General features: G+C 47.2%; 13 protein-coding genes across 13 annotated transcripts; 7 read left to right on the top strand and 6 right to left on the bottom strand.

The window, feature by feature from the left end:
- Window positions 1-650: 650 nt before the first annotated feature.
- On the bottom strand, window positions 651-1,445 carry AO090138000058 (uncharacterized protein; the record flags this gene model as incomplete). The annotated part of the gene is made up of 1 exon (XM_001825521.1): window positions 651-1,445. The coding sequence occupies one exon, from the start codon at window positions 1,443-1,445 to the stop codon at window positions 651-653; it is 795 nt and encodes a 264-aa protein (XP_001825573.1).
- A 355-nt stretch (window positions 1,446-1,800) lies between these two features.
- On the bottom strand, window positions 1,801-2,480 carry AO090138000059 (uncharacterized protein; the record flags this gene model as incomplete). Its single annotated transcript, XM_001825522.3, has 3 exons — window positions 1,801-1,961; window positions 2,038-2,142; window positions 2,204-2,480. 3 exons carry the CDS (start codon window positions 2,478-2,480, stop codon window positions 1,801-1,803), a joined length of 543 nt encoding a protein of 180 aa, XP_001825574.1.
- Window positions 2,481-2,778: 298 nt separating this feature from the next.
- On the top strand, window positions 2,779-3,458 carry AO090138000060 (uncharacterized protein; the record flags this gene model as incomplete). The annotated part of the gene is made up of 3 exons (XM_001825523.1): window positions 2,779-3,046; window positions 3,097-3,177; window positions 3,238-3,458. 3 exons carry the CDS (start codon window positions 2,779-2,781, stop codon window positions 3,456-3,458), a joined length of 570 nt encoding a protein of 189 aa, XP_001825575.1.
- Window positions 3,459-3,780: 322 nt separating this feature from the next.
- On the top strand, window positions 3,781-4,602 carry AO090138000061 (uncharacterized protein; the record flags this gene model as incomplete). Its single annotated transcript, XM_001825524.1, has 4 exons — window positions 3,781-3,831; window positions 3,886-3,978; window positions 4,046-4,286; window positions 4,364-4,602. The coding sequence occupies 4 exons, from the start codon at window positions 3,781-3,783 to the stop codon at window positions 4,600-4,602; spliced, it is 624 nt and encodes a 207-aa protein (XP_001825576.1).
- Window positions 4,603-5,225: 623 nt separating this feature from the next.
- Window positions 5,226-6,011, top strand: AO090138000062 (2-deoxyribose-5-phosphate aldolase; the record flags this gene model as incomplete). Its single annotated transcript, XM_001825525.3, has 1 exon — window positions 5,226-6,011. The coding sequence occupies one exon, from the start codon at window positions 5,226-5,228 to the stop codon at window positions 6,009-6,011; it is 786 nt and encodes a 261-aa protein (XP_001825577.1).
- Window positions 6,012-6,120: 109 nt separating this feature from the next.
- Window positions 6,121-8,519, bottom strand: AO090138000063 (transcription factor domain-containing protein; the record flags this gene model as incomplete). Its single annotated transcript, XM_023238564.1, has 4 exons — window positions 6,121-6,179; window positions 6,309-6,425; window positions 6,480-8,448; window positions 8,502-8,519. 4 exons carry the CDS (start codon window positions 8,517-8,519, stop codon window positions 6,121-6,123), a joined length of 2,163 nt encoding a protein of 720 aa, XP_023093236.1.
- Window positions 8,520-9,912: 1,393 nt separating this feature from the next.
- On the bottom strand, window positions 9,913-10,705 carry AO090138000065 (uncharacterized protein; the record flags this gene model as incomplete). Its single annotated transcript, XM_001825527.3, has 3 exons — window positions 9,913-10,097; window positions 10,166-10,325; window positions 10,385-10,705. The coding sequence occupies 3 exons, from the start codon at window positions 10,703-10,705 to the stop codon at window positions 9,913-9,915; spliced, it is 666 nt and encodes a 221-aa protein (XP_001825579.3).
- Window positions 10,706-11,765: 1,060 nt separating this feature from the next.
- Window positions 11,766-12,406, bottom strand: AO090138000066 (uncharacterized protein; the record flags this gene model as incomplete). The annotated part of the gene is made up of 3 exons (XM_001825529.3): window positions 11,766-12,007; window positions 12,096-12,184; window positions 12,264-12,406. The coding sequence occupies 3 exons, from the start codon at window positions 12,404-12,406 to the stop codon at window positions 11,766-11,768; spliced, it is 474 nt and encodes a 157-aa protein (XP_001825581.3).
- A 352-nt stretch (window positions 12,407-12,758) lies between these two features.
- On the bottom strand, window positions 12,759-13,590 carry AO090138000067 (uncharacterized protein; the record flags this gene model as incomplete). The annotated part of the gene is made up of 2 exons (XM_023238562.1): window positions 12,759-12,910; window positions 13,044-13,590. 2 exons carry the CDS (start codon window positions 13,588-13,590, stop codon window positions 12,759-12,761), a joined length of 699 nt encoding a protein of 232 aa, XP_023093237.1.
- Window positions 13,591-14,324: 734 nt separating this feature from the next.
- Window positions 14,325-15,386, top strand: AO090138000068 (phytanoyl-CoA dioxygenase family protein; the record flags this gene model as incomplete). The annotated part of the gene is made up of 3 exons (XM_023238561.1): window positions 14,325-14,535; window positions 14,600-14,975; window positions 15,035-15,386. 3 exons carry the CDS (start codon window positions 14,325-14,327, stop codon window positions 15,384-15,386), a joined length of 939 nt encoding a protein of 312 aa, XP_023093238.1.
- Window positions 15,387-16,069: 683 nt separating this feature from the next.
- Window positions 16,070-17,082, top strand: AO090138000069 (SDR family NAD(P)-dependent oxidoreductase; the record flags this gene model as incomplete). Its single annotated transcript, XM_023238560.1, has 4 exons — window positions 16,070-16,158; window positions 16,214-16,536; window positions 16,616-16,946; window positions 17,010-17,082. 4 exons carry the CDS (start codon window positions 16,070-16,072, stop codon window positions 17,080-17,082), a joined length of 816 nt encoding a protein of 271 aa, XP_023093239.1.
- Window positions 17,083-21,873: 4,791 nt separating this feature from the next.
- AO090138000071 (uncharacterized protein) lies at window positions 21,874-22,290 on the top strand (the record flags this gene model as incomplete). The annotated part of the gene is made up of 1 exon (XM_001825533.3): window positions 21,874-22,290. One exon carries the CDS (start codon window positions 21,874-21,876, stop codon window positions 22,288-22,290), a length of 417 nt encoding a protein of 138 aa, XP_001825585.3.
- Window positions 22,291-22,532: 242 nt separating this feature from the next.
- On the top strand, window positions 22,533-23,255 carry AO090138000072 (uncharacterized protein; the record flags this gene model as incomplete). Its single annotated transcript, XM_023238559.1, has 2 exons — window positions 22,533-23,117; window positions 23,187-23,255. 2 exons carry the CDS (start codon window positions 22,533-22,535, stop codon window positions 23,253-23,255), a joined length of 654 nt encoding a protein of 217 aa, XP_023093240.1.
- Window positions 23,256-25,469: the final 2,214 nt, after the last annotated feature.

Below are 25,469 nucleotides of genomic sequence, written 5' to 3'. Positions count from 1 at the left end.
GCTCTATGTTCATTGAATCAATCTCTATCTTTTTTTTAGTTCCTTTAGTCCCCTTCCTTCCTTTATTCCCAATTCAATAGGGCTGTGTTGTTAGTGCTCCATAAGTTGGTGTTTGTGTATGTTCACCATTTATATATAATCATCGCCATGAATGCCCATTGGCGTCTTCAGTCCGAGAAGCCCACTCGACCCAAAGCATGGAATTCGGTCTCTACTAATCTTAAAAGAAGAACAAGCAAAGGTAAAATATATATATTAAAGTAGGGATACATCTTCCTCAAGGTAACCTAATCGAGCACCAAGGAGCTTTACAAACAAGCTAAAGTAGAATACAAAACCTGAAAGTTGTATAAGCTGCGATTAAGTCTAATATTATATACAAACTCTCTCTGTGACAGCTTCATTGTTTTGATTGACACCTGCTTCAATTGAAATGACCGCTCTCCGTCCTTTATAGAAAAGTTATTAGCACCTACAACCACCTCCATTCGTAACCGGGGTCGCCCATACTTGCAGATGGAGGATTGATTGATTGTTGATTCTGACAACCAGTTGGAGCCTTGATTACTATATGTGTCTAGCGATGTAGGCGATGCGCCTAGTCTAGTATCAAAGATTGTGCCTAGTCCCGCAGAAGACTCTTATTCTGATTATTTCTTCTCCCTCGTCAACGTATCATACATCGACCCAAATTCCGCATACCACTTATCCACAACATCCTGACTCATCCCAGGAGCAATCATACTATCCCCACGTTCCAAAGCAGAGGTGAAGAACTCCATAAACTCCTCCACAGAAAGTGCATTAGGATTCTTATGCTTCTTATTATCATCCGGATCCTCCCGATCCCGATGCAAGTCCGTTCCCACCGAAGGCGGCGCAATCTCAATGACCTTGATTCGCTCATACCCCCCACGCGCAAGTTGCGTACGAAGCGTCATGCTCCAGAAATGCAGCCATGCCTTGGTCCCATTATATACAGTATTGATAACGGAAAAGGGCACAAAGCCTAGAATAGAAGAAACATTCATAATCGTAGCCCCGTTCGGTTTGGTTTTGAAATGTTCCAGAAGACCGAGGGTAAGGTGCATTGGTCCACGGATGTTAATATCGATTTCTTGGTCTGCTTTTGCTAGGAAGTCGGTTGGGTCGTCTTTGAGGACCTCTAGTGGGCGCTGGACGCCGGCGTTGTTGATTAGGCAGTCGAGGTCGGGGTATTTTGCCGTGACGGTCGTGATGAAGGATGGGATTTGTGAGACCACGCCCGTATCCAGGGTGAAATAGTCAGTTGCTCCGATCTCTTTAGCTGACTCTCGTAGTGTACTCTCCGTACGGCCGGCGATGATGACCTTTTTGCCTTTGCTTAGGAGGTATACGGCAATGGCCTTGCCTAGGCCACCCCCTCCGCCGGTGACGAGAGCGCAGGAAAATGGTAGATCAGACATGGTAGTAGAGTTATGACAGCAAACACTCGATATTACGGATCAAATAAATGATAGAGAGAGGGCTATGTGCGATATAACGTTAAGATTTGTTATGCGCTCGGAAGTGGGCTCTCTCGGAAACAGCCCGAAATTCTTCCGGTTGACTCGGAGCTGTGCGCTTGAGTGGGTCTACCCATTCCAATGACGCACTTTTCATGCCATTATAATTGGGAAATCTGGAAAAATTGGAGAATTCTGGCATTACGCCATGGACGTTTTTATACAATACCATACGAAGTGCTAAGCACTTCGAGATAGACAGATTAGGTATACGCCGAACCATGCAACACCATTACCACCACATCAAACACCGATATCAAAACATCTTATCCTCAACGCTCACTCCGCGATCCAACGCGTCGGCTTCTTTGCGCAGTACATCGGCCCGGAATCGCCGGAAAGCGGTCTCAATCCTCTTCTTCTGCTCCGGGTCGGCAGTGATGGTGCGACTGCCACTAGCTGCTCCTCCCAAGAAGCCTACAACGAGTTTAGTTAGCGCCCTGTGAATATATGTTGCACCATAGTCATCCTAAAGGTTGTGGTTAGGTCTTACCTAGCTCTCCACCCAAAAAGAGTCCACCAGCAGAAGCAAAGAAATATGTTGCGAAATCACCAAGCGTGGTTGGCTTCAGCAAGGGGGTAATATCCGGGATAGATTCTGCTCGCATCCTTATTAGTCTATTTGTATGAATATCAACAATAGCTACATGATCACATACCTGTCCGACCATCGGCGAAGACCACTTGTGTAGGTCTCTCCTGCGCGCGAAAAACATCGAAGAAAGCCTTGCGCGAGCTGCGCAGTCTGAAGGCGACATAGAGACCCATACCAATTCCTACTGCGGAACCAATCCCAGTCCAAAAGGAGACTTTTGAAGCAGCCGACTTCAAAGTATCGCGGTCTTCCTGTCGCAAGTCCTGCTGAAGGTGTTCATCGGCTAGGCGAGCCAATTCGTCGCTGCGGCGATTGCGAAAGGTAGCGAATGATTGAGGCATGCTGTATGAACTAGCTCTTGAAGTTTTAAGGTCAATTGATAATCTAGAGGAATAATTGAGGACTTGTCTTAGTATAGGTTGAGAACACAGTGGGGGAGTTGAAAAGAGGATTATATATCTCGATGACGTCATGGATACCATGCCGTCACATGTGTCGGTGCCTGGTGATCGTTGTTGTTGCCTGGTGGCCTGATGGCACTCAGGCACTGGGTTTTTGTTACGTACCTGGGATTTTAGCCCCAATCTCTTTCAACACGCGTGTTCATTTTTCACGATAATCAGACAAGTCACAGCGACGATGACATTTCCTCCAGCCTCTGCTGGGCCCAATGCGGTTAGAGACTACATCTCTGACATTCTCCTCTTCAAGCATGACACAACTGCAGACTTTGCCAAAGAAGTAGCTAGTCGCTGGCAATTAGGTCGACCAAACGACCTGCGCCATGCATCCACTGGGACCTTCGAACGGGTTTTTGGAAAAGACATGGGGCATTTTCTATATCGAACAGTTCAAGAGGATATTAGGGAACAGTGGTACAACTCCACCGCCGGGGTGTTTAATTCGTGTATGTATTGATGGCTGTCACTGAGAGTGAGGATATTAATATCAGCTCAGGGCTGTTCATATTCTCCCTAGTGTTCTCCGCGTTCTTTCTCGTTAGAGCAACACGGACAAATTCATCTTCTACGAGTGCTGGTAAGCTCAATATATCTTCTCAATGCAAACATCGAAGCCCGGCATCGGCTGACTGTATAGCCTCCTTGCGCTACGCCGGCGCAGCATTCGGGCCACCGATGGTGTTCTGTGGAATTCAGGACCCGTACAGTCAATGGCAATTTCCTCGACTGTTCCTCGGTGGTATTGTAAGCTTCTTGACTGTTCTCGCATTTCTGGTGGCTTCTATAGACCGGCGTATGGAGAAGCAGAAGGCAGACACAGAAGACAAAAAGCAGGGTGAAGTGAAACAGAAAGAGTAATATATCTGTGGCGTGGTTGTACAGCAAGACTATGCACTGGTGATCACTCAGCATGGTCTGAGGAATACTGGTTGTATATTAAAAATGCACTACATGCTCTAGACGCCATAGCCTAGTATGTATATGACTATCTAATGGAGAGAGAAAAAAAATTCAGCTGTATACAAAAATTCAATATCTAGCACAGTGTCAGTAAATTAATTGAGTAAACCAGCAACAAGTCCTCCCCACGGCCCCACTTTTTTCCCACGGCGCTCGCGGGGTCATCGCAAATCCAACAAAAATAGCATTCTGCATGACAGCATTGGCAGCATCAAGCAAAATGCCGGACTTTGAATACCAAAAACCCGTGATTCTCTCACGACGCACCTTGGTACGTATTACATCCTGACTAATGAGGCGAGTGCCATCTAACAATCAGGCATAGGACACCAAAGAAGCCGAATGGAAGAGATTAGTCAAGACAATCTATCGCGATCCTAATGGGGTGCAGAGAACCTGGGAATCTGCCGAGATGCAGGTAAAGTTCCTCCTTTGCCATGTGTTCAAAGCTTTGATGGAGCGAAGTAGCTGATTCAGTCGCACAGACTCGACCGGCGGACAGTGACTTCGACGGAGTCAGTATCGTGGCCACTTTGAACAAGCCAACGGGTCCGGAACTGGTCTTATTAAAACAGTACCGACCTGCTCTGGACAAGGTGGTCATTGAGATCCCCGGAGGCCTAATTGACCCCGGAGAGACCGCAGAGCAATGCGCGGTGCGGGAGCTCAAGGAGGAAACTGGTTTTGTGGGTGAGGTGGAAAGAATAAGCAGAACTCTGTTCAATTGTGAGTACTTCACCTGGCGTATCTCCTCTCACTATGTAATCTGTAACTAGGCCGCAGAAGAACTGACGCCCTGATAGCTCCCGGGTTCTGCAATAACAACTTCAAACTCGCTTATGTGAATGTGGACCTGTCTTTGCCGGAGAATCAGAACCCAAGCCCAGAGTTAGAGGAGGAAGAGTTTATCGAGGTCTTCACGCTCCCTATGAAGTCACTCTTTTTAGATATCAAGAGGCTCGAGAAAGAGGGCTTCGCCATCGAGACTCGGGTTGTTGCACTCGCGGAGGGTCTTGAGCTGGCCAGGAAATGGAACTTATGAGTAGTCAAAGAAACCTCGCATTCTCAGGGTAGATGTAGAAGCTTCACTTTGCGTCGAGTAGAACTGGCGTTGCCTGGGAAATTGACCGAATTGAGATCAATTGTGCATACATTGAATGTTTTGCTTGTCCCATAATCTAGCTCTGAGCGGCATAGTATCCCATTCACAGCTATAGGTTAACTGGAAGACTACTGCCCTCTGGATGTACTTTACCCATAGCCCACACGTAATGAAACCTTGCAGATTTCGTGATAATCATAGGCTCACGACTGTGCGAGGCGTAAAATTCGAATGAGAAATAAACCCAAGAACCGATGCAATTTTAAAGCATACTTCATGTATTTTATTTTATTTTATTTTGTTTTTTCCACTTGGGTGGCACTTTTGTGCTGCAAATCGAACGAACGGCATTTCCTCCGGGCAATTTATTCCGGTGGAATGAATTACCGAAAACAGTAACCCTTCCGGATGAAGGACAAAAAGTCTCTGGTGGAGCCCTATCATCCATGCAATATAAGAAGGTCAATTAGCAGCCGCATGAATAGATAGTTTATCAGTTTCAGATTATAATTCTATAGTTTATTTACTACTACGGGATAACAACCATTGGATAATCTCTCAAGATGTCTTCCAACACGATCACCGTGACCCTCCACCAACTCGCAAAAATGATCGACCACTCCCTCCTGCACCCGACCATGACCGACGAAGACATTGTTGCTGGTCTGCAAATCGCCCGTGCGAGCAACGTTGCAACCGCCTGCGTGAAGCCATACCTCATCCCACTCGCCAAGAAAGAGCTCGCCGGCAGCGACGTCCTCGTTTGTCCGGTGATCGGGTTCCCCCATGGCAACAGCACAACGGAAATCAAAGTGATCGAGGCGACAGCAGCAGCCAAGGCAGGTGGCAACGAGATTGACATGGTCGTCAACGTGGGAAAAGTCCTTGGCGGCGATTGGGACTATGTGAAGGAAGAGATCCGTCAGATCAACGAAGCGGTTGTGGCTAATGGTGCCATTCTCAAGGTTATCTTTGAAAATGATTATCTCCAATCTCAGCATATCACTAGACTGTGTGAGATCTGCACGGAATTGAAAGTCGCCTTCGTTAAGACCTCCACCGGGTATGGCTTTGTCAAGCAGAAGGATGGATCATACAACTATCGTGGAGCGACGGTCAAGGATCTCAAGCTCATGAGGGAGAAATCGGGGAAGGATGTCCAGATTAAGGCAGCTGGGGGTGTGAGAACATTGGACGATTTACTGCATGTCATGAGCTTGGGTGTGACTCGAATTGGCGCCACAGCGACCGTGGCAATTTTGGAGGAAGCGAAAAAGCGTGGAATTGGCAACGAGCTGGTGGAAGTTTCCTTCAAGCCAATGGCCGAGGATAGCACAGGCGCGTATTGAGTTCCTGTCCATTGATAAATGTGAATAACCGCTTGAGCTTTCTTGTATGTTAAAAATAACACGAATCAGACGAATCAAGATTCCAGGCTTTTTCACGCCAGACTGGCCCCTAAGTCATGTAGATACTAAGCCCAATGATGTCCTGTTTCGAGATAATCTGAGCGGATACTATAGCCACTTAAGGGGGTTCGTTGCCAAATAATGTTTTGTTAATTTAAGGTACTCAAGGTAATGTGAATTTGTTGAACTATCCGGTTAGATATTGATGTGGTCATAAAGGTGGATTATTCTCCAAACCCCAGATCCATGTTTGCTCCAACATTGGGAAGCCTTCATCAGTAGGGGGACGGATAAGAGATGCATTATATGACTCTTCGGGATCCACTGATAGTCGAGGGGCGTACATAGACAGGGCTATTGAACGAAGCATTAGTGGCAGCAGTCAAGAAAAAACCTTTGTTTTCATACCTTGATCAAAATCATAGATGGCCTCGGATAAAGCTGGATCTTCCATGTATTGCAGGGCGTTCTCGTTAGCCATGTTGAACGGGTACGTAGAATCAGCTGTTGGAATCTCCGATTGTTGGAGAGGAACGGGGCACGCTGTGTCGCCAGATGGCTGAATATCTGCTGCAGAAACCGGAGAATCTGATGGAGAGTCGATTTTTTCTATAGGTTGAGGATGCTCGATCCATCCACTGGCTGAATTGTTATCTTCGGTCTCTCTGGGCTCCGACAGCTCTATAGGCTTGGACACATCAAGCATCACACTCAGTTCCTTCTCCATCACGAGCCTCGCTAGGCGCTGAAGAATCTCGAGACCCTGTGCAGCAAGGACTGAGCGATCCTTGAGCTTCTCCTGAATACCCATGAGACGATGCATCCCAATCTTTGTATCGCGAGATTGTGGCCCCAGGGGGTCGATACTGCTGAGGATCCCTAGAGTTACACCCGCCGTGAACGTGTGGATACTGACGAAGGCCGCGGCATAGGTTTCCGATATGAGATCAACAATTGGATTCGAAGCAATTTCGGCCATGCTCATAGCTGCAGCTCGGCAAGTCTGCAGTGAAGACCGAAAAGGGCTCATGGTGTTTGGAGTTGACTCTGTGTAGTCCCTGGGTTCGGAGTTAGATGACTGGGAAACGACCTTATATGATAGCAACGGACGATGAACCAGGATCTTAGCATTTTCGTAAGCAAGTTTGAGGGTTAGTGCCTGAAGCTGATAAATATGATTCTCGAAAACAGGCCCCGATGCACCAATATCCCGATCCACTGCTTGTGGTGACGAGTAGCTAACATCTGCTGCAGCCATATTGTCCCAGCGTAGTCTGGAGGGAACCTCTGCAAGCCAATGTCGTAGCTTCGTATCAATTGTGCGTACCTTGTTGATAACGTGGAGCGGGTCCAAGGTTGAATGATGTAACCGTGAGCCTTCAGGGGAATCAAGACGGACGTTATACAATTCAGATAATGCATCCTTGGTAATAACAGATAATTTCGACATAAAATATTTATATGACAGCAGAGTCGCCTCACCCGTGAGTGGCTCTTCAAAGGAAGATGGTGATTGTCCAACCGGCGAGTTGAATGTCGGGTCCAGCGGCTCAACATCGCAGTCAGAGTCTTTGATACTCAGAGGGTAACCGTATGCCATCGAACAAAATGTTTCAATTTCATAGATGGCCCACCACCCTCGCTTTTTCGCTTCATTTTGCTTTCGCGCAGCAGTACTCTTCGATGATGACTGTTGGGGGCTCGAGGACCTTTTGCGATGAAGGCCAAGGGCCTGAGCGATGCGCAGCCCACAGCCGCATACCGGCCATGCCAGTCGAGGTGCACCGTGGTACAAGTAGTAGGTTCCGAGCAACACACACATCTCTACGACCTCTAGGGAGCCGACAGAAACTATGTCCAGTAGCCGTGTTCTCACGACAGAGAAAATTCGTTCTTTGAGTTTATCTGGGTCAATGCCATACGTGGCCAAGAGCTGCCGCCGATGCTCCCCGATGTACTGAAGACCAATAGCGATGACCATTAGAAACGTGCTAATGAATCCTAAATTTTGGGAAGAATTCGAGGTCCGCGAGATTGGTAGTCTGTAAAGTTTCGGCCATCGTCGCCGGAAGTCATCTTGGTGAAAAATGAGCATGAACCAGTGCACTCGGTCAAAATAGGTATCTACGAGCAGAGCTGCTGCTTGGTAGTCAGGTAAAAGGGATACCAGCTCTGCTACAGCTGATTGAGAGGAATAGGCCAAGGATCTGATCATTGGAGGCAGGCGGCTTGTTGCTGGTGAGGCACGGCCATTATTGGGATTCCTCGTCGGAGTTTCTTCCCCTGACGCGTCGGACACAAGGTCACCGAGCCCGGCTCCAGGAATAGCATTTGTTGCGGCCGAACCAGGAGCAGGTGCGTTGTGAAGATGGAATGCCTATGGAAGGGTCAGCCACCATCACAGCCCAACAAGAGCGATTGCGGGAATACCCCATCCACTAGGGCCATCGTGGAGCTAGAATTCCAGGTTTGATGGTTGCCCGACACTGGCCGTTGATCAACTGTCCCCCGTGTGTCTTCCCGGCCCACAGTACTTGGACAAACCGTAAGAGACCGAGGATGGAAATCACTACGCGCTGGTGATATAAACTCCACAGGTTCAACCATACAGATCCGTTTGGTAGCCGGCTCCGATTCCGGGGGTTGATCTTGTTGATAAACCCTCCACCGGGCAGGAGTCACCGGTTGGCAGTCAACGGCCGCCCTTCTACACAACGTGCATGGGCGGGTTGTATCACACTATACTAGCGCGTCACTCAACGCAAATCGACTGTTATCAGGGGGAGGCTTACCTTTAGTTTCTGGCGTCTACATCTTTGACAAGCACTCGAGACCTTCTTTTTGGAACTACCAGCCATGGTAATCGATCAATATGTGCTTGCTTCGCATAGGGAAGAGTTATGGAGTTTTAGCTTAGATATTGAACCAAATTGGTGCTGAGAGTGCACATTTCGACGTGATAGACAAACCAAATATGTGCTGCATTCAAACGCCCGGAACCGGAAGAATATATTGATCCTCTTTAATGCCAGATATATTAGGCGCCATAATATTGATGCCTTAATTCATCGCTGATAGTTGCTATTGGAGACCGTTAATTATACATCTTATTGGATATTGATGTTTGATAATATACTCTGAGAGAGTATTTTGGGAGGTAATACTGAGTCCATATCACCAGTAGTAGTAATGGCGTTGACACAATTGCACCTGAAAAATAAAAATATCGACACACAAGCCAACATCTAGACCAATATAAACAACAACAATAGGAAAGAGACTTGGAGTAATAGAATAAATAAAGCGCACTAACTTCCTATAAGAGACTATAATAACACCCGCAATTGATAATTATTAACCAGGTAAAGGTTTCTTTCGAAATAGATTTAAGACTGAGAATCAAATGGAAAGTAGTACAATATGTGAAGCCTTAATTGCCCTGCTTCTAGGACCAACCTACTTCACTGGATATGCGAGAATCATTTTCTAACGTGCGAGCCTTCACCTCGGTATGGCATTGGATGAGAATCAGAAAGCTCTACACAAGGAGCCGTTGGCTTGTTGGACCCATGCCTCGCTACCCACACAATGATGGCACCAGCGAACGTGATCTGGATCATACTTTGGTTTGATTGCATAGAGACGGGAATAATTGGCCCCAAAGGGAGATCACTGCCAGTTCGGCTCGTAGCGGTTTGCCTATCCAATATGTTGCATGTAATGTTATGGTGGCTGACATAGCGTAGGCTTTTGTAATAATGTGTAAAGTTGTCTTAAGTTACTAAATCCCCTTGAGTGAAAATTCAACATCTTTAGTATTCAAAATTCGGGTTAGGAAATATTAATAATCGTTTCCCCTTATCCACTCATCGTAAAGCAACTCCTCCGCCGAGGGTCGTTCTTCCGGCGGCCAAGCCAACATTTTCCGCATTAAACGTAAGAATTGCTCCTTTTCTTCCCCGTCGAGCTGCTTCTCACGAAGCTCGAGCGACTGGCCATGGATGGAAACAGAGCCTCTCCAGTTTCCTGTAGTACATAAGCTCGGCACTAGGCATTATAAGCCTTAAATGGAAGACGATCATGCAGGCACCTACCATTTTCGTCCCAGTAATCTGCACATTCCGGGCTTCGGTTACGGAATTCTTGGGGAGGGGACCCAAGGCAAGATGTCATTTCCGCAAATCGTTGCATCTTGTCAAGCTCTCCCATGTTCTCGCTCCGAAATACGTGTGAACCTTGGAATATCGTCCATATCTGATTTAAAAAAAAAAAAAATTAGCGAAACGTCTGATTGCAGGGATAGGTTGAATCACGGTTTGACCAAAGCCCCATATATCGACTTTGTTGTTCCAGTCAAGGCCAAGTATTACTTCCGGTGCCCTGTATAACGAAGGCATAATGGTTCCCTTGTGGCTCTGGCCCAAGCGCGCTTCTCCTAAATCTGAGAGCAGCGGTTCTCCGTCGGTCAGAAACATAGGACGAGAGAGATAGATGATGCGGTCTCCATCTTGTTTCCGAGGGGATGGCGAAGACAGCTCATCCCGCTCCAAAATAGTTAGAACAGATACATCCTCCACTCCCGCCAAGATGTTATTCGGATGGATATCTATAATTCTGTTTGCCTTGAGTAACATGAAAAAGGAGATCTCTGAACGTACCTGTATGGATGATGTTTGCTTGATGGAGATAATCTAGAGCAAGAAGAATATTTCGGACCATGGCTCTGACAAGTGGAACAGTCAGTGTTTCCCCGGGAAGACACTGCATGCAGTCGCTCATGTCAAGGCCTGCAGGGGGGTAGAGGAGGCAAGTATGAGTGCCATGAGGTCCAGTTGCTTCAAATGAATCGCTGATGAGTCGGACGAATCTCTGCCCAGGGTGGTCATCCTTGTTTACTCGGAGATGTTCAACAACAGCAATTTCGGGTAGTTTCCTCTTGCTCCTGACATGGACTTTCAGCACTAAGTAACGATGTTCCCTATTCAACATTAGTAGCACAGTGTATAAATAGGCATTGAAAACCTACCAAAGATCGCGACAGAACCATATAGTTGAGGCTGATCCATACCCTAGTTTCGTAAGGACCTGGTAACGAGACTGAAATATCTCTCCAATGCGCACTGGATAGTACCTCTCCGCAATATAGTGAGGCAGCGTTTCCTCTTCAACATTTCCAGAAGAATCTAGCTCTCTAGACGCGTGATTTGAAAACACGCGTGGTTGTGATATGCTGCTCATCTGCTTCGATCTCCCTTGCAAAGGACGAAAACTCTGGTAGTTCCGATAAGACTGAGATTCAAAAAACGGCATCAAGCCTTGAAAGTGCGTTTTCGACAGGCGAATCGACTTTCTGAGTGTTAGAGTGATGAGATTTTGCCATCTCTGCGGACAAGACATTGTTAGTTTGCAGTTTGAGAATGATGCATGTCGTGGTTAGGCTGAGTGAGCGCCCATACCGCGATCCCCACTTTTATCAGGTGCTTAGGTGTCATTGGCTAATATCGAAGCAGTGTATCTATTGCTCAATTAACCCATGTACCACAATGTGTACTGTCTATGAACCTCCCTTTCTTTGCTAGGGAGGGGTCTAAGGGCTAATTGCAAAATAGAAATACAGTCACCTTCCATTGAATTGCTCTATATCTGAGAACGGCTATCAGTAACCAGGCCAAACCTTTAAAAACCCGATAGATCCTAATTACCACATCCATTTAGTCCTATAACGCCACCGGGTTTAATGTAGGAGCAGCTACCAGTCGCATTGGTCGCGGTCCCATTCGAGCCATGCGCGAGGGAAAAGTCCTCGAAGGCGATGTTATAGCATGGGTAGCGTTTTGAGCAGGAAACTGAACCGCTCTTTGAGTTACTGATATAGCCAGTGAAGTTCACAAAAGTCACGTCAGAAACCAACATCTTGGATGTGCCTGCATAAGAGCCTAGTAGTCCCAGCAGGAAGAGTTAGCATATTGGCAAAAATGATCGTTTATTTCAGGTGAGCGAAAAGAGAAACATCAAGCCACATACCATTATCGCCACTATTTTGGTTGATGCTGGCACCAGCCGAGGATCCCTCAACATGAAAGTTTTCGAAGCGAATATTAGTGACGTTTCCCCTGGGAGAAAGAAAATACACGGTTAGAGGAATAACTATGCAGGTTGCGGCCCAGGAGACAACAATAAGGGGGTTCTTACCATCCTCCTCCTCGTGGCTTCCCACCGCTCTCGTACCATCCATTCTTGGAGGGATCTTGCGGTACAAGCTCACCCACCCATGTTTTTACATACGCAGCATTCTTCATGTCCTCATTGTAGGACAGGATGTGCACATCGCGCATGATGATGTCCTTCACCGAACTGTCCTCGCGATACTGGCCAAGACTACCAATAGCCGGCCCGTTGCCACCATGAATGGTAACCTAAAGCCCGTTTAATTGATGTCAGAAACTGTGTCTCCCTTTTCCTTTTCCTTTTATTTTATTTTATTTTAATTTCTTTCTTTTTTTTGATTTTTTTTTTTTTTTTTTTTTTTTTTTTTTTTTTTCAACTCATCCATTATGATCCTGCAATGAGGGTAGCGACTCACGTTCTGCATATAAATCCCATACGATCGGGGCTTAATGGCAATGGCATCATCACCACCTAGAAGAACGGTTAGTGAGTTCTAATATCGGCTTCGCCAAGCCCTGATTATGGCCTCAAAATGCACTTGCCTTGATATATAAAGTTGGTCAGGGAGATATTGCGCGAATCCATAGTGTCAAAGCCATCGGTGTTCTGAACCCAATTCGTGCCCCAGGGGGCATTGACGGCGGTCGAGTTAACGACAATGTCGTCGAACACTGAATTAGTCCCGTTTATGATGAAGAGTGCCCACAGCGGAGAATCTATGATCGAAACTGCGCATCCAGAATGGTTAGAAATTATCATAGGTTGTTCCTCGGTACAGAGGAAGGACTCCCTTGGGCCACCTACAGTGCTCAACATGTAGATCAGTCACGTTCCATGGAGTGAAGGCCATCGGTCGGCCAGGTTGAGTGAAAGTCTTCTCGACATTGTACCACGAATTCCCCGAGCCATCGATTCCACCAGTGCCATGCCCATTGATATGGATTCGCTGCCCACTTAGAGCAAAGGCGGTCCAGTGATTCTGGAATTCGATCCAATAGGTGTTATTACGCCACTTTTCTATATCATCGGAGAAGAGCCATGTGCCTTTCCAGTCCACTGTGACATCCGTGATGACTGGGTTGAGCTTCTGTGCAATCCAATACGTATGGCCTTCGGGGAAGACGATCCGGCCACCATGGTTGCATTCTTTGAACGCAGCCAAGATTTGTGGGACGTCATCTTGCTTGTCTCCTAAAGGTATCACGGTACAGGTTTTCCCAGTGTTCTTAGGTGCCACTGGACTTCCGGCCCATGGAGGCACCGAGAGATCGCTTGTGCTCGCGACGGACTTGGGAAGCGCCAGAAACAAGGCCGCAGCGCTGAGCTGCATCACCCAGTCGGAGAAAATCATCCTGATGTAACAACCCGGATTTTGGATTCCCAGAGAGCAAATTTTGGGTGAGGTTGAAGGCAAGATTTGGATCCATGGTGTTTTAAAATCAATAAAGATTTAGCCCTCTCCAAAAGTGGATTCTGAATGGTGGAAAACCCGGGGTAAATCACCCGAGCTCACTGACTTGGATCGGCAGGCTTATTCCCCTCAAGCGCTTTCAGGCCCCGATCTTGATGATCTCATATTCACTCTTCCCGGCTTTCCCCGCAATCGATTCTTAGCTAAACCCGGGGGTCGGGGAGGGGTCCTAGATCTTGAACCCGAACACGCCCCAAAACACACTCTAGCCCCTTCGTCAACCAGTGGTTTCTGGAGGTTGGGGTAAAGTTCAGGGACTATAGTATTAGCGAGCACCAACAAAGATCGGGAATGGATCCGACGCTCCAACTCGTGGTCGTTATCAGGGCTCTTTAAGGACCCGTGCGCCCCAACCACCTTCCACCTGGCTGGATAAGTTACTCTTTTTGGTAATATTTCCAACTTCTCGGCTTCCCCACACGGGCCCCCGGAAGCAATTGCCACGCATGTCAAAAGACAAGGGACAAGCAACATATACGAAGCCATCTTGTGACGAAACTGATTCTTCTCCAAGATATAAGATACCTACCTATCGCTTCCATGGACCAGAGTAATACATGTTACCGTTCGTATAGGTAGTACTAAGTTATAAATCCAATTGCATATTATCGAACATGTCCGACTCCTTTGATACATCCAAGTACAGCGACGAAGTCCAGAAGGTGTCCAAGGATACCCCGCTGGAGGAAATTCTGTACCTTCTCAAGCGTGATGGCGGGGTATTTGTGAAGAATTTAATCCCGGAAGAAGATGTCGATAAGGCATTCAACGAGGTAAAGGATCGCCTGGATAACGATGTGGAATGGGACGGCACATTCTTCCCAGGTAAGCATGAAATGGGATACCTCGGCATACACATACATTGCTTGGGGCTAATATCATGTGTAAGCGCAAACTCAACGGGCTCCCTCACTAATTGCACGGAGCCCTACTTACACTAAGACGCAATTGATGAACCCCCTTTTCCGCAAGGTCTGTGAGCATTTTCTGACAACGCGGAGCTGGTTTTGGTGGGGGGATGAAAAGAAAGAGTCCGTATCAAAGCCCTATGTGCATTCCTGCACAGCAATGAGAATTGGTCCCGGTGGTAAGGCGCAGCCATTGCACCGCGATGACTATATCGCTCATCGCTATCATACCGAGATCGACAAATGGGATGATGCTCGTGACATGGATCGCGAGTCGGCCGTTGGACTGTTTGTGGCTGGTTGCAGAATTACCAAGGAGAACGGGGGTACCCAGTTCATTCCCCGGAGCCACCTTTGGTAACTTCCAAAGAGACGTCCCCACCGTGCTAGACACGGTTCATCTGACAAGTAAACAGGGGCACTGATCGCACTACTCCACCTCGCGTTGATCAATGTATTTTCGCCGACATGGAGAAGGGCGATGGCTTCATTATGTTGGCGTCTGCCTTTCACGGCGGAGGTTCAAATGTCACCGAAGACGAGTATCGCCTGGCTTTCGCTACTTTCATCACGCGTGGATTTCTGCGACAAGAGGAGAACCAATTCTTAGCCGTGCCGCAGGACGTGGCGCGGACTTACGACCGTGATATTCAAGAGTACATGGGATATTACATGAGTGATCCCGCCTGTGGCTACTATGAGCAGATGGATCCGATATACCATCTTCGACCTGAACTCTTGAAGGACGCCAGACCCACCGATTTTTAAATGGCATGCTGTTAAGTTAAGAGATCTCAACCTCGTGTTGAGTCTCTGCAGATGCGACATTTTTTTGTATGGTAAACTGGTAGCACATTATGAAATGAACATCTATATCGAGCTTGTGATTATCATTCATTCTCTATTTCGAGTATTTTGAACTTTCCAACATGCAGATATCGGAACCGCGTCTAGATTCTAGTCTACTGAAACTAGGTCAGCAGTTTTAGGAGTTTCGATTACGAATACCTGGGACAATGTGAAGGTCTTCTGGATCCCCCTTGCCTAAATTGTTTTACCACAGCGACGATCTCTTGGCAGTGCGTTGATCAAAGGACGTCTCTCAGAGCGCGGAAGCATACGGCTATGCGTGTTTCGCATCTTGAGGGTGACTGGATCAAAGGAACGAACAACGAGAATGCTCCAATTCCAAGCCTTAAACATGTAACTTCTCCACTAAAACTGAGTTGGGTTGCTTACCCCATGCGGTAATGCGCCCAACCAGTTAACCAAAAGGGGATTGGCATCTCCTCTTACCTCCGCATCATAGTTCTCCAAAAATAAAAGACACTTACGTCGCTGCAGCTATATTCCCCAACATCATTCTATAGTTTTACCTTGGTATCCCCCTTCTTTGAAAGACCTGTAACTGTGAACATTTCATTTTCTTCTCACATATTGACGTCGATAACATGTCAACCAACGGTCAGAGCAGTCGGCAGTTACCGAGCCTGTCCTCAAACCTGATCGGTAAAACAGCCATTGTAACGGGCTCATCCCGGTATGTTGATTATTTGCTCGAGGTTTGGAGATATAATATGGCTAATCAGCCGCAGGGGCATCGGTGCAGGTATTGCACTCGAGCTTGGCCGCAGAGGTGCTGCAGTCATTATAACATATACTAGTGAGAAATCGCTTCCCTCAGCAGTCTCAGTGTCTCGCGCGATTGAAGGGACAGGGTCAGGGGGGAAGGGGGTTCTAGTACAGGCCGATATCACCTCCGCGACAGATCGACAGACGCTCATCGACGCAGCTGTGGAAGCGAGCCCGAACAAAACTATCGACATACTAGTTCATAATGCGGGTAATGGAGATGACTGCTATCTAAAAGATATTTCCGAGGAATTTTTCGAAACGCTAGTGAATGTGAATTTGAAAGGTATGTGCAGCAGGCCATAAGAAGGCTTAAAACGACAAGGCTGATGATTGGGCTCTTGGATGGCCTCGCCATCGCACAGCTCCGGTATTCCTTACCCAAGCCGCCGTGCCTCACATGCCTCGAGGCGGAAGAATAGTGCTCATTACATCTGCTGCTGCTCGTATGGGTGTTGCCGAAACCACAGTGTATGCGGCCAACAAGGCTGGTCTAGAAGCGTTCGCGAGGGTTTGGGCTACTGAGCTTGGTCAATCTCATGGAATTACCGTCAATTGCGTGAGTCCAGGCCCAATTGCCACAGATCAGTTTCACAACAGTTCTCCAGAATTCAAGCAAGCATTGCAACCGATGATCGAAAGTACACCGGCTGAGGCACGAATGGGAGAGGTCGAAGACATTGTACCTCTGGTGAGGTAAGGAATTGCCACTATTTCTTTTTTTATTACACCGACATCTGAGGCTGACATGTTAAATAGCTTTCTTTGCTCCGAAGAATCGCGCTGGGTAACTGGGAGTGTCCTTAGTGGAACGGGCGGACTGCTCTTCTAGGCCATGGCAATAGTAACGTGGCGCATATAGTTCAGGCAGATAGTATCCACCGCTACGAATACCAAAGAAAAATGATGATAGAATCTCAGATAGTCTGAGCATAACAATAAGAACAAGACAAGCAAAAAAGGGAAACCGAAGTTGTTCTAGAGGTCCATTTAATGTTATCAACCGTAGAGCACACCTGTCTTCAGTTTTCGGAGCTGAACCAAGTTATAATCGTAGAGCTTCTTCTCCACAAGGATTAGTAGCCTGATCCTCACGTGGGCTGGAAGAGTATTTATTGCGTTGATCGCTGCTTTCTCCACTTAGCTTGCACCGACGTCCACGCGAAGCCTTCGTCACCCAGCATTCTTGCAGTTTCTCGCCATGAAATCACGGACTAGTAAGTGAGATTTGACTGCATTAACTGACTTGGTATCTGCCAAACCTATTGATCACCCAATTAGATCCTGCCTGCGGTACCTGCCGGAAGAAGTGCCGCAAATGTGACCGCGCTCGCCCGGTCTGCAACAGATGTCGGGTGAAAGGTCTCCACTGCGAAGGCTATCCCCCGCGGTTTCTTTTCTTCCAAGATCAACTTAATTCAAAAGGCCATGAACAGAATAATCCTATGCTCTCCTCGGGTGAGTAATCTCCAAGTAGTATGATACTCTATGCATAGTATACTGTCAATACTGACGATGAAAGCCTAGGCCAAGAGACGCGGTCAAACTTCACGACAACCATTAACGGACAGTCTGGAAATACTTACAATCAAAAGAAAAGAACACGTCGGTCGAACCTGTCACAGCGGAAGCCAGATAATGCTTCAAATGCGACTACAGCAAGCAACAATGTGATAGGTCCCACTAGAACCTTGTCCTTGCTTCATGAGATTTTAACACTGTCTGAGACTGAAAATCTCCTCAGTTACTGTGAGTTTCGAAGACTTTAACCAAAAAATGCGTTTCTTATTCTAATTGGACCCAGTTGATAAGACTTTATGAAGGGCACTGATAATTGAAACCGACGATCTGCACAATCCATTTCGAGGCTATATCCTTCCCCTTGTATACCAGGACATTGGAATTTTACATGCTGTGCTGGGCCTCACTATGTGTCACATAGTCTCATCCAGTAGGAAGGAGACTGAAAATAGAAGCGTCGCCAGAACGATAGAGCATCAACTATCCGCATTACAGTCCCTCAGCTCGCTCTTGATGAAAGAAGAGATATACGGCCTCACAGATGATGAACAGGACGTATTGCTGGCGGTTGTGGCTCTACTAGTTCTGTATAATGTAAGCATTGGTTCCTACTCACAATATCTAAAACGCAGAGGAATGTTTGGAGACTGATGGTGACAACAGATCTGTGAGACTGGGGTGTCGTCTCATGGAGTACATCTTACCGGGGCTGGTTATACATGCGGAAAGCTCGCCCGGCAGCCCAAGGTTATTACATCGCCACGAACAACATTTCTTCTAACAGCCCTAGGTTGGTAAGTCTCGCCACCCATCGATCGTACCCAACCTACTTTAACCATCAGAAAGGCTAGACGTACTCCGAGCATTCAGCGGCGCGGAAAAGTTAGCCTACAGTGACAACGTCCGCAGGTGCAGCTTAGAAGCCGACCACTTCAACCTGGAGACTCTAGTGGGGTGTCCAGTGGAACTGCCTTACGAGATAGGATGTGTTATCACGGCAGGAAAGCAGTATATGGACGGAACGATGTCCGGTGATTCCTTTCAGGACCTACTGGACGGTGCGGAACAATTCTTTCGCGTCTGGGACCCTCAGAGTATCGCCTTTCCGAGTGGAGATCCGGAGTGGATACAGCCCGCAGAAGCCTACCGCCATGTCTGTATTATCAGGGTACTGCGATTCCCAGATACATGGGCTATTCCTTGTGAGGATGAACGAATCCAGTCGTCCGTTCGTTCAATCCTTGATGCCTCAGCGGAAATTTCGACCGACTCAGCATTTTTCAAAAGGTTATTGTTCCCTCTGTTCATAGCTGCTACAGAAACATCTATACCTCACCAAAAAACGATTTATCGAGTTCTGTATGCGTGAGATCAAAAGGTCAACTGGTTCACCTCACCCGGCTATGAATGAACTGCTCAACAGAGTTTGGGACGAACGGCACCGACAGGCAGACAGGCCAGGGAATATTCCGTGGATGGAATTTGTAAGCTGATTCCCCTTTTGATACTACACGCGCTAACTCTACGAAGACCTGTTCGAGGGATCTAGTCCGCCAGAACGATTATCTGATGTTTTGATGCAGTTCAAAACTCTACCCGCCAATCCATGCAGGTCAGACCCTCCGCCATCATAGCTAGACAACAACTTGCTACGATACTAGCTTGACACAGCCTTGGTATTTAAGCCGTTCTCGAGCTTCTCTGAAAGAACATAGAGAACAGCTTCTGGTTGGATATTGTTATTTTATGCTCTGATGAAGCCAGAAACAACCTGTATTCGGCGTCCGTAGATAGCAACCGCCAATTATTCGGCTGCTAATACCTCGCACGAGTCACGAACCGCGAGCTATGCATTATGAACCGAATATTATGGGATACATCCAAGAAATCCGAAAAGAAAACTAAGTACATGGTTCTATATTTCCACTGTTTTAATATGCTGTTGGTTGAGCTTCAAATCCGCGCTTTGTTCTGCATTTCAATGGCTGCCAAAATATATTATTGATGAAAAGTAGTGACCTGGCTAGTATGGTTTCCATCAGCTCCTGGCAGTAGAATCACCTTATTCTGTCGGACGAGTGATAAAATAATTATACATGCGCTTTATAAATATAAAAACGCTATGAGGAAGACGCACTGGCTGAATGTAAATTCCGTGGAGGAAAAGATGATAACTGATATAAAAACCTCACGGAGCCACGTTCTCTCCAAAGACCTCACTGATAGGCCAAGTGATATGAAGTCTCCACGTGGAATCCAGTAGATGATAAATCTCCCTAAGCACGCAGCTTCCCCAGACTTGAAGGAAGCAATTATCTCGTGCTATATGCAAGAAGGTACAGTAATGAGCATGAATGACTAACGCGAAAGGCTCATGTCGCTGGACGTATTGGAGATACTCGGGAGTCGCCCTGATAGCCCACCCGGCGGCCAGCATCATGGACGTCGGCTGGGCAAACGTGTGAACAGACAGGCCTCTTAGCTCACGAATGGCACGCGCATATGCAGCAGTATCGTGTTCCCCGTCCGTTCCACACGCAGCATTAAGCTGTTCGAGGCGATCGAGGGATTCTTTGGCACGGTCGGGGTAAGTAACCTGCGGTGGAGTGGGATCGAAGAGAGGAGCAAAATTACTGTGTCGTAAAGTAGAAGCCACGTTGATAATCTGTTGTACACCGCGACAAAGGACAAAGACGTTATGCAAAGTATCTAAGCAGGGCTGGTCGGCGTCAGAAACCCCAGTTAACGCAGAGCCGAAGGCAAATGCAACTACCAGGCCGGAGAGGCCCAGCATTGCCTTGGCGTTCGCTGCATTGACACTGTGTAGATTTTCCAGAAATTGAGGAAGTGCTTCGCTTTTGTGTGCTGTGGCCAAACCTAACCAGAAGGACTTCTGTGGTTCAACTTCAGATAAAGAGATGTGCAACGCGGACACAGCTAAGATGCCGTGCATCAAGAAAGGCGTCTTCAATGCTTCCTCAACAAGTAGCACCCCCCATATATGCTTTGTTTCCTCATTCCGTGAGAAGAATCGGTAAGTATCTGTTTGCCACTGGACTATGAGCCTCAGCTGATTCATCTCCAAACCCGGACTAGGGCTCGCCGTTGGGCCATTTGTTCCAAACCTATCCAACAGGTCGAAGGAGGTATCTGCTGATGGTAGCGCTGTATCCTGACTATTAGAAGATGTTTTTACCCGGCTTCGCGCTCGTCGCCGATGAGTATTTTCCTCAGTAGCCCAGATATAAGGGGTGTCTGTGCCATAGTCACAGTCTTCTTGCCGTTGTTTGCAATTAGAACAGGTCGGCCGTACTTCATCGCACTTAAATACACAGGTTAGGAGACGAGCCCTTCAAATGTTCAATGGTGAGCACGGCCATTGGAATCCCTGAAGGTGAAGACCTAATGCTTTCTGTCTATCTACATCGTGCCAAGCACCAACCGGATGGAAGGATAGTGGCTTACCTTCACTCTTCGTCGTTTACAGGCCTTGCAGCCATGTCTGGATTTCCGGTGGGGTCGACGAATGGGCATTTCGTGGACACCTACAAAGGTACGAGCAACTCATTATCCCAATGATAGACAGCCTTGATTACTGGTGAAGTCATTTGCCTCAAAGTTTCTGGTGCTTCGAGAAAACGCCACACACAAGGTTCCGCGTTCCCACCGCCTGCGTTATTTGGTAGACATTCTGCCGCCTTCAATGCACCACATCCGGCGGAAGTTCGCACTCCATTAAGTCATGGATACGAGTACGACTACAAGACCCACCGGATCCATCCAGCGACGCAAAGTGGCTCGTCATCTCTTAGCCAGGGCAACAAAGCAGTCGGTAGTGGTTAGGTCGCAGCAGTGCAACATAAATTTGTCTCCAAACAAGCACCATGACTCCAAATTGTGGCGGATTCCGGTCTGTGCATGGCCAGGTCCCTGAACTAGCCAAGGCTAAGCTCATATATATGTTCCACCGCGGCTCGAGTCGACTTTGATAAGATCTTCAACATCCGCTCGTGTCAGTCCTCTTCCTTTTTGCGCGCTGGCATCGAGTTTTTTGCCAATTTCCAATAGTCCTGACATCGAGTGTCACTCATCTTTGCACCATATGTCTTTTGCGTCAGCACTCATCTTGGTTGTTGCTATCTGGTGCATCTATGTAGGTTGGCCATGGTATCGCAACTGGAAACAGGCAAAGGCGCTGCATGTGCCGATTGTCATAAGTCCTATTTCAACTAGCGGTGCCGCATTGCAGTCATTGAGATATATCCTGGACCGTGATATTTTACCAACTTGGATCACTCGATTAGCGTTTGTGAGACTCATCCAGAGAAACTCGCGCTTCCAGGAGAAGTTCGCAGTCCATGCCGAGTATGGAAAACTATTCATCTTGGTCACGCCGGCGACATGTGAGCTGTACGTGGCAGATGTGGATGCCGCAAAGCAAGTGCTTTCACGGTGGAGAGACTTTCCAAAACCAAGTAGTCTCCTAGGTATGATCTTTCCCGAAAGGAACGCAGGTTAGTTACTAAGAGAATCAAGAAAAAATGAATGTCTTTGGCAAAAACCTAGCAACGGTATGGGATTCGCGATAATATCCTCTCTTTTCGTTCTAGCGTCTACAACGATGTCGGAGCATAGCGGACTGACAGGGTTCAGGTAGAAGGGGCCGACTGGCAGCGTCACCGGAAATTGACCGCGCGTGCATTCAATGAAAAACTACACGAGGCAGTTTGGGCCGAATCGACGAGAAATGCGACAAAAGTGATGACGAAATGGAACAACACCAAGCCTGTCTACAGTACACGGTCCGATATGATGGCACTAAGCCTGGCTGTGCTTTTTAAAGCCTGTCTTAATATTGATGGAGATGATAAAGACGATACTAGGATATTAGCAGGTGATGTTGCTGCCTGTCAATGGCATCTGGATGTGGTATTAAAGGGGATATCGAACCCAATGGCTCTAGGCCGAGGATTTGAGGGAATAAAGAAACTCAAGAGGAGCCATAAAGCCTTGGGGGAGTTACTGACCGAGTTTGTGGAAGCCCGAACGATACGACCAAAACTGTCGGCGCATGCAGACCTCCTCTCTTCGATCCTTGCTCCAACAGATCATCGTGGGCTATCGAGCGATGAAGTTACGGGAAATCTCTTTTTATTCATGTTCGCCGGCCACGAGACCACTGCGAATGCCTTGATCTATATCATTCATCTCATGGCGATATTCCCAGCCTGGCAGGACTGGGCGCTAGAAGAGATCGACCAATTGTCACACAATCGAGCTGATGGAGAAGAGGTTCCGTCCTATAGCCAGATTCTGCCACAAACACAGCGACTGCGAGCAATCCTGGTAAGTTTTCCCCCCTTCTGATAAAGTTCGTTTACTTTGCTAATGGTACGTATAGTACGAGACTCTTAGGCTCTACGGCCCCGTGCCAACTCTAGTGCGACAGACAGATCCCCAGGCTCAGACCCTAGTGCTACCTGAGCAAGAGGTCATAATCCCTAAGGATACACCTGTAAATGTCAATACCATAGCCCTGCATACTGATCCCAAGCAATGGGGTCCAGACCCTCTGGCCTGGAGACCCGATCGGTGGATATTACAGCCGTGCGATTCATCTCTGCAGAAGGTTTCAAATGAATTGCTCAAGTACCTATTCGCCTGGGGAGACGGGCCGCGGTTGTGTCCGGGGCAGAGGTTCTCGCAGATCGAGGTCTTTGCAGTTCTTATCTGCTTCTTTAAAAGCCACCGTGTGGAACTAGTGCCTTCTCGTGACCAAACTATGGACCAGGCAAGATCTCATGCCCTTTCCTTGATACAGAATAGTAAGGTGGGCCTTACGTTGCAGATGCCAGATGCCGAGTCAGTAGGTCTTCGATGGGTGGGGCGATAGCTATAAATATATGTATATATAATGGATTGTTAATATAGACTGCTTCTTCATCCATACACCTGCTTTGCGACTATCAACTTCAATTACGTACGATCTGCCTCTGGCAGTTATGCCATCAACGCGATGATATTTGAAATATAACGTGCATGATTGGTGACATATTTTTCTAAGAACAAGTACACCCAACGTACCCTTGTAAGCAAAGGGGAAGTATCGAGACTGATCTTGTCTTAACTTTCGCGAGGTGTCGTAGAGTATACTGGCTCACAACGCCTTGCGAGATACCTATTATCTATGAAATTTATTGACGTCTTCGGCAAAGTTCCAAATTGATTTAATTTAGAACGGAAGAATCGATATAGAAGATAGTATCCCAAAGGTCCTATTACTTTGTCCAAGAATACAACGACGAGGTGAACATTCAAGCGATGCTAAGCCTCTCTAACGACTGTGCGATAGTCAACAATTCTATCCCCAGCCCAATCTTTTTCATAGAGCCAGAGTAGTGGGTCTCGAAGGCTACTTTACTACTTCTATGTTCTGAGTGGCTGAAATCTCAAACTATTTCGAGCCGGTGGGTCATTATAGCCTGTTATGGTTAACGATACGAATGCGAGGACTTCGCTGGTAAACGGAATTAGACCGAGCTTTTCCATGGTGCCTATTTGCGTCCCTATGGCTGACCCCGGTATCAGAATGAAAGGTTCCCCGGTACGATGCTTGTAAATTGAAGTTATTCCAGAAGGCTTCGCAGCTTCTCCCCTTGGCGACGTCTATACGAGTACGATATGCAACTTACAATGTGTAGGCACAGTAAACAAAACCATATATATATATCACAGGAATAGGTGCTAGAAAGTAAACACAAACATTGCAATCACTATTTTCGATATTTCTACTCCTATTGTTCAACCTCATAGATCCTCGCTTTTCTCATATTAGTTGAAGATAATACCCGGAGTCGCTCCCAAAAGAAAGACCCGACAAAAATGAATCTCTCAATCGAAAATAACCCCAAAATCAAGTTCCGATTGCACATCATCATCGGCTCCTTGCTCTTATTAACCTTCATCCTTGTCATCGCCCGAGTGGCCGATAAGGGTACGCCATCAAGTCGGACCAACACATGGGGTATCGCGGTGGTGAGTGATTCAACTTATACACTATCAGCAATAATTCTCCCCGTCAGCTTAAACTAACTGAGGACGTTTCATATGTATAGTGCCTCAAATCAGCAGTCTTTATGATATATCAAGTCGTGACCGCTCACGCCGCGCGGTTCAAGCGCTGGGCAAGCAGCAAAGCCAACATGATCTTGAACATCATTGATACCATCTTCTGGTTCGCCCTGTTTATCATATCTATCATGGGGACATCGGGTTCCCACAGCACGAGTAGTCGTGCATTAGGTGTTATCATAGTTATCTTGGCCCTTGTTTTATGGTATGTGTCTCAGACCTACTAAGTGATGTTAGTTACTATAAGGAAAACGCTGACGCGTAGGGTTTAATATGATGTAGTGGTCTCGCTGGCTTCCTATCGTTTATCTGTATCCGCGACCGACGATATTATAAACGACATGGCTCACTCCCCGGGGGAGACAAGCCCAAGTCTCCCTGTTAAACAAGAAGGCAATCCAATTAGGCACAGTTTGCTTCGTCCTTATGACAATATTTACCACGACAGTCGATCACTTTCATGTTACGCATGCTTCAGGTGAGAGATTCTTCGTTAAGCTACCATATACAGTCAAACCGTGGTGCACATAATGATAGAAAGATGAAACGCAATTACTAGACACAGTC

Source organism: Aspergillus oryzae, chromosome 6 (assembly GCF_000184455.2).
Source record: "Aspergillus oryzae RIB40 DNA, chromosome 6".
NCBI lineage: Eukaryota > Fungi > Ascomycota > Eurotiomycetes > Eurotiales > Aspergillaceae > Aspergillus > Aspergillus oryzae.
Note: the sequence above shows the minus strand (reverse complement) of the source record. Positions and strands in the feature narration are given on the sequence as shown.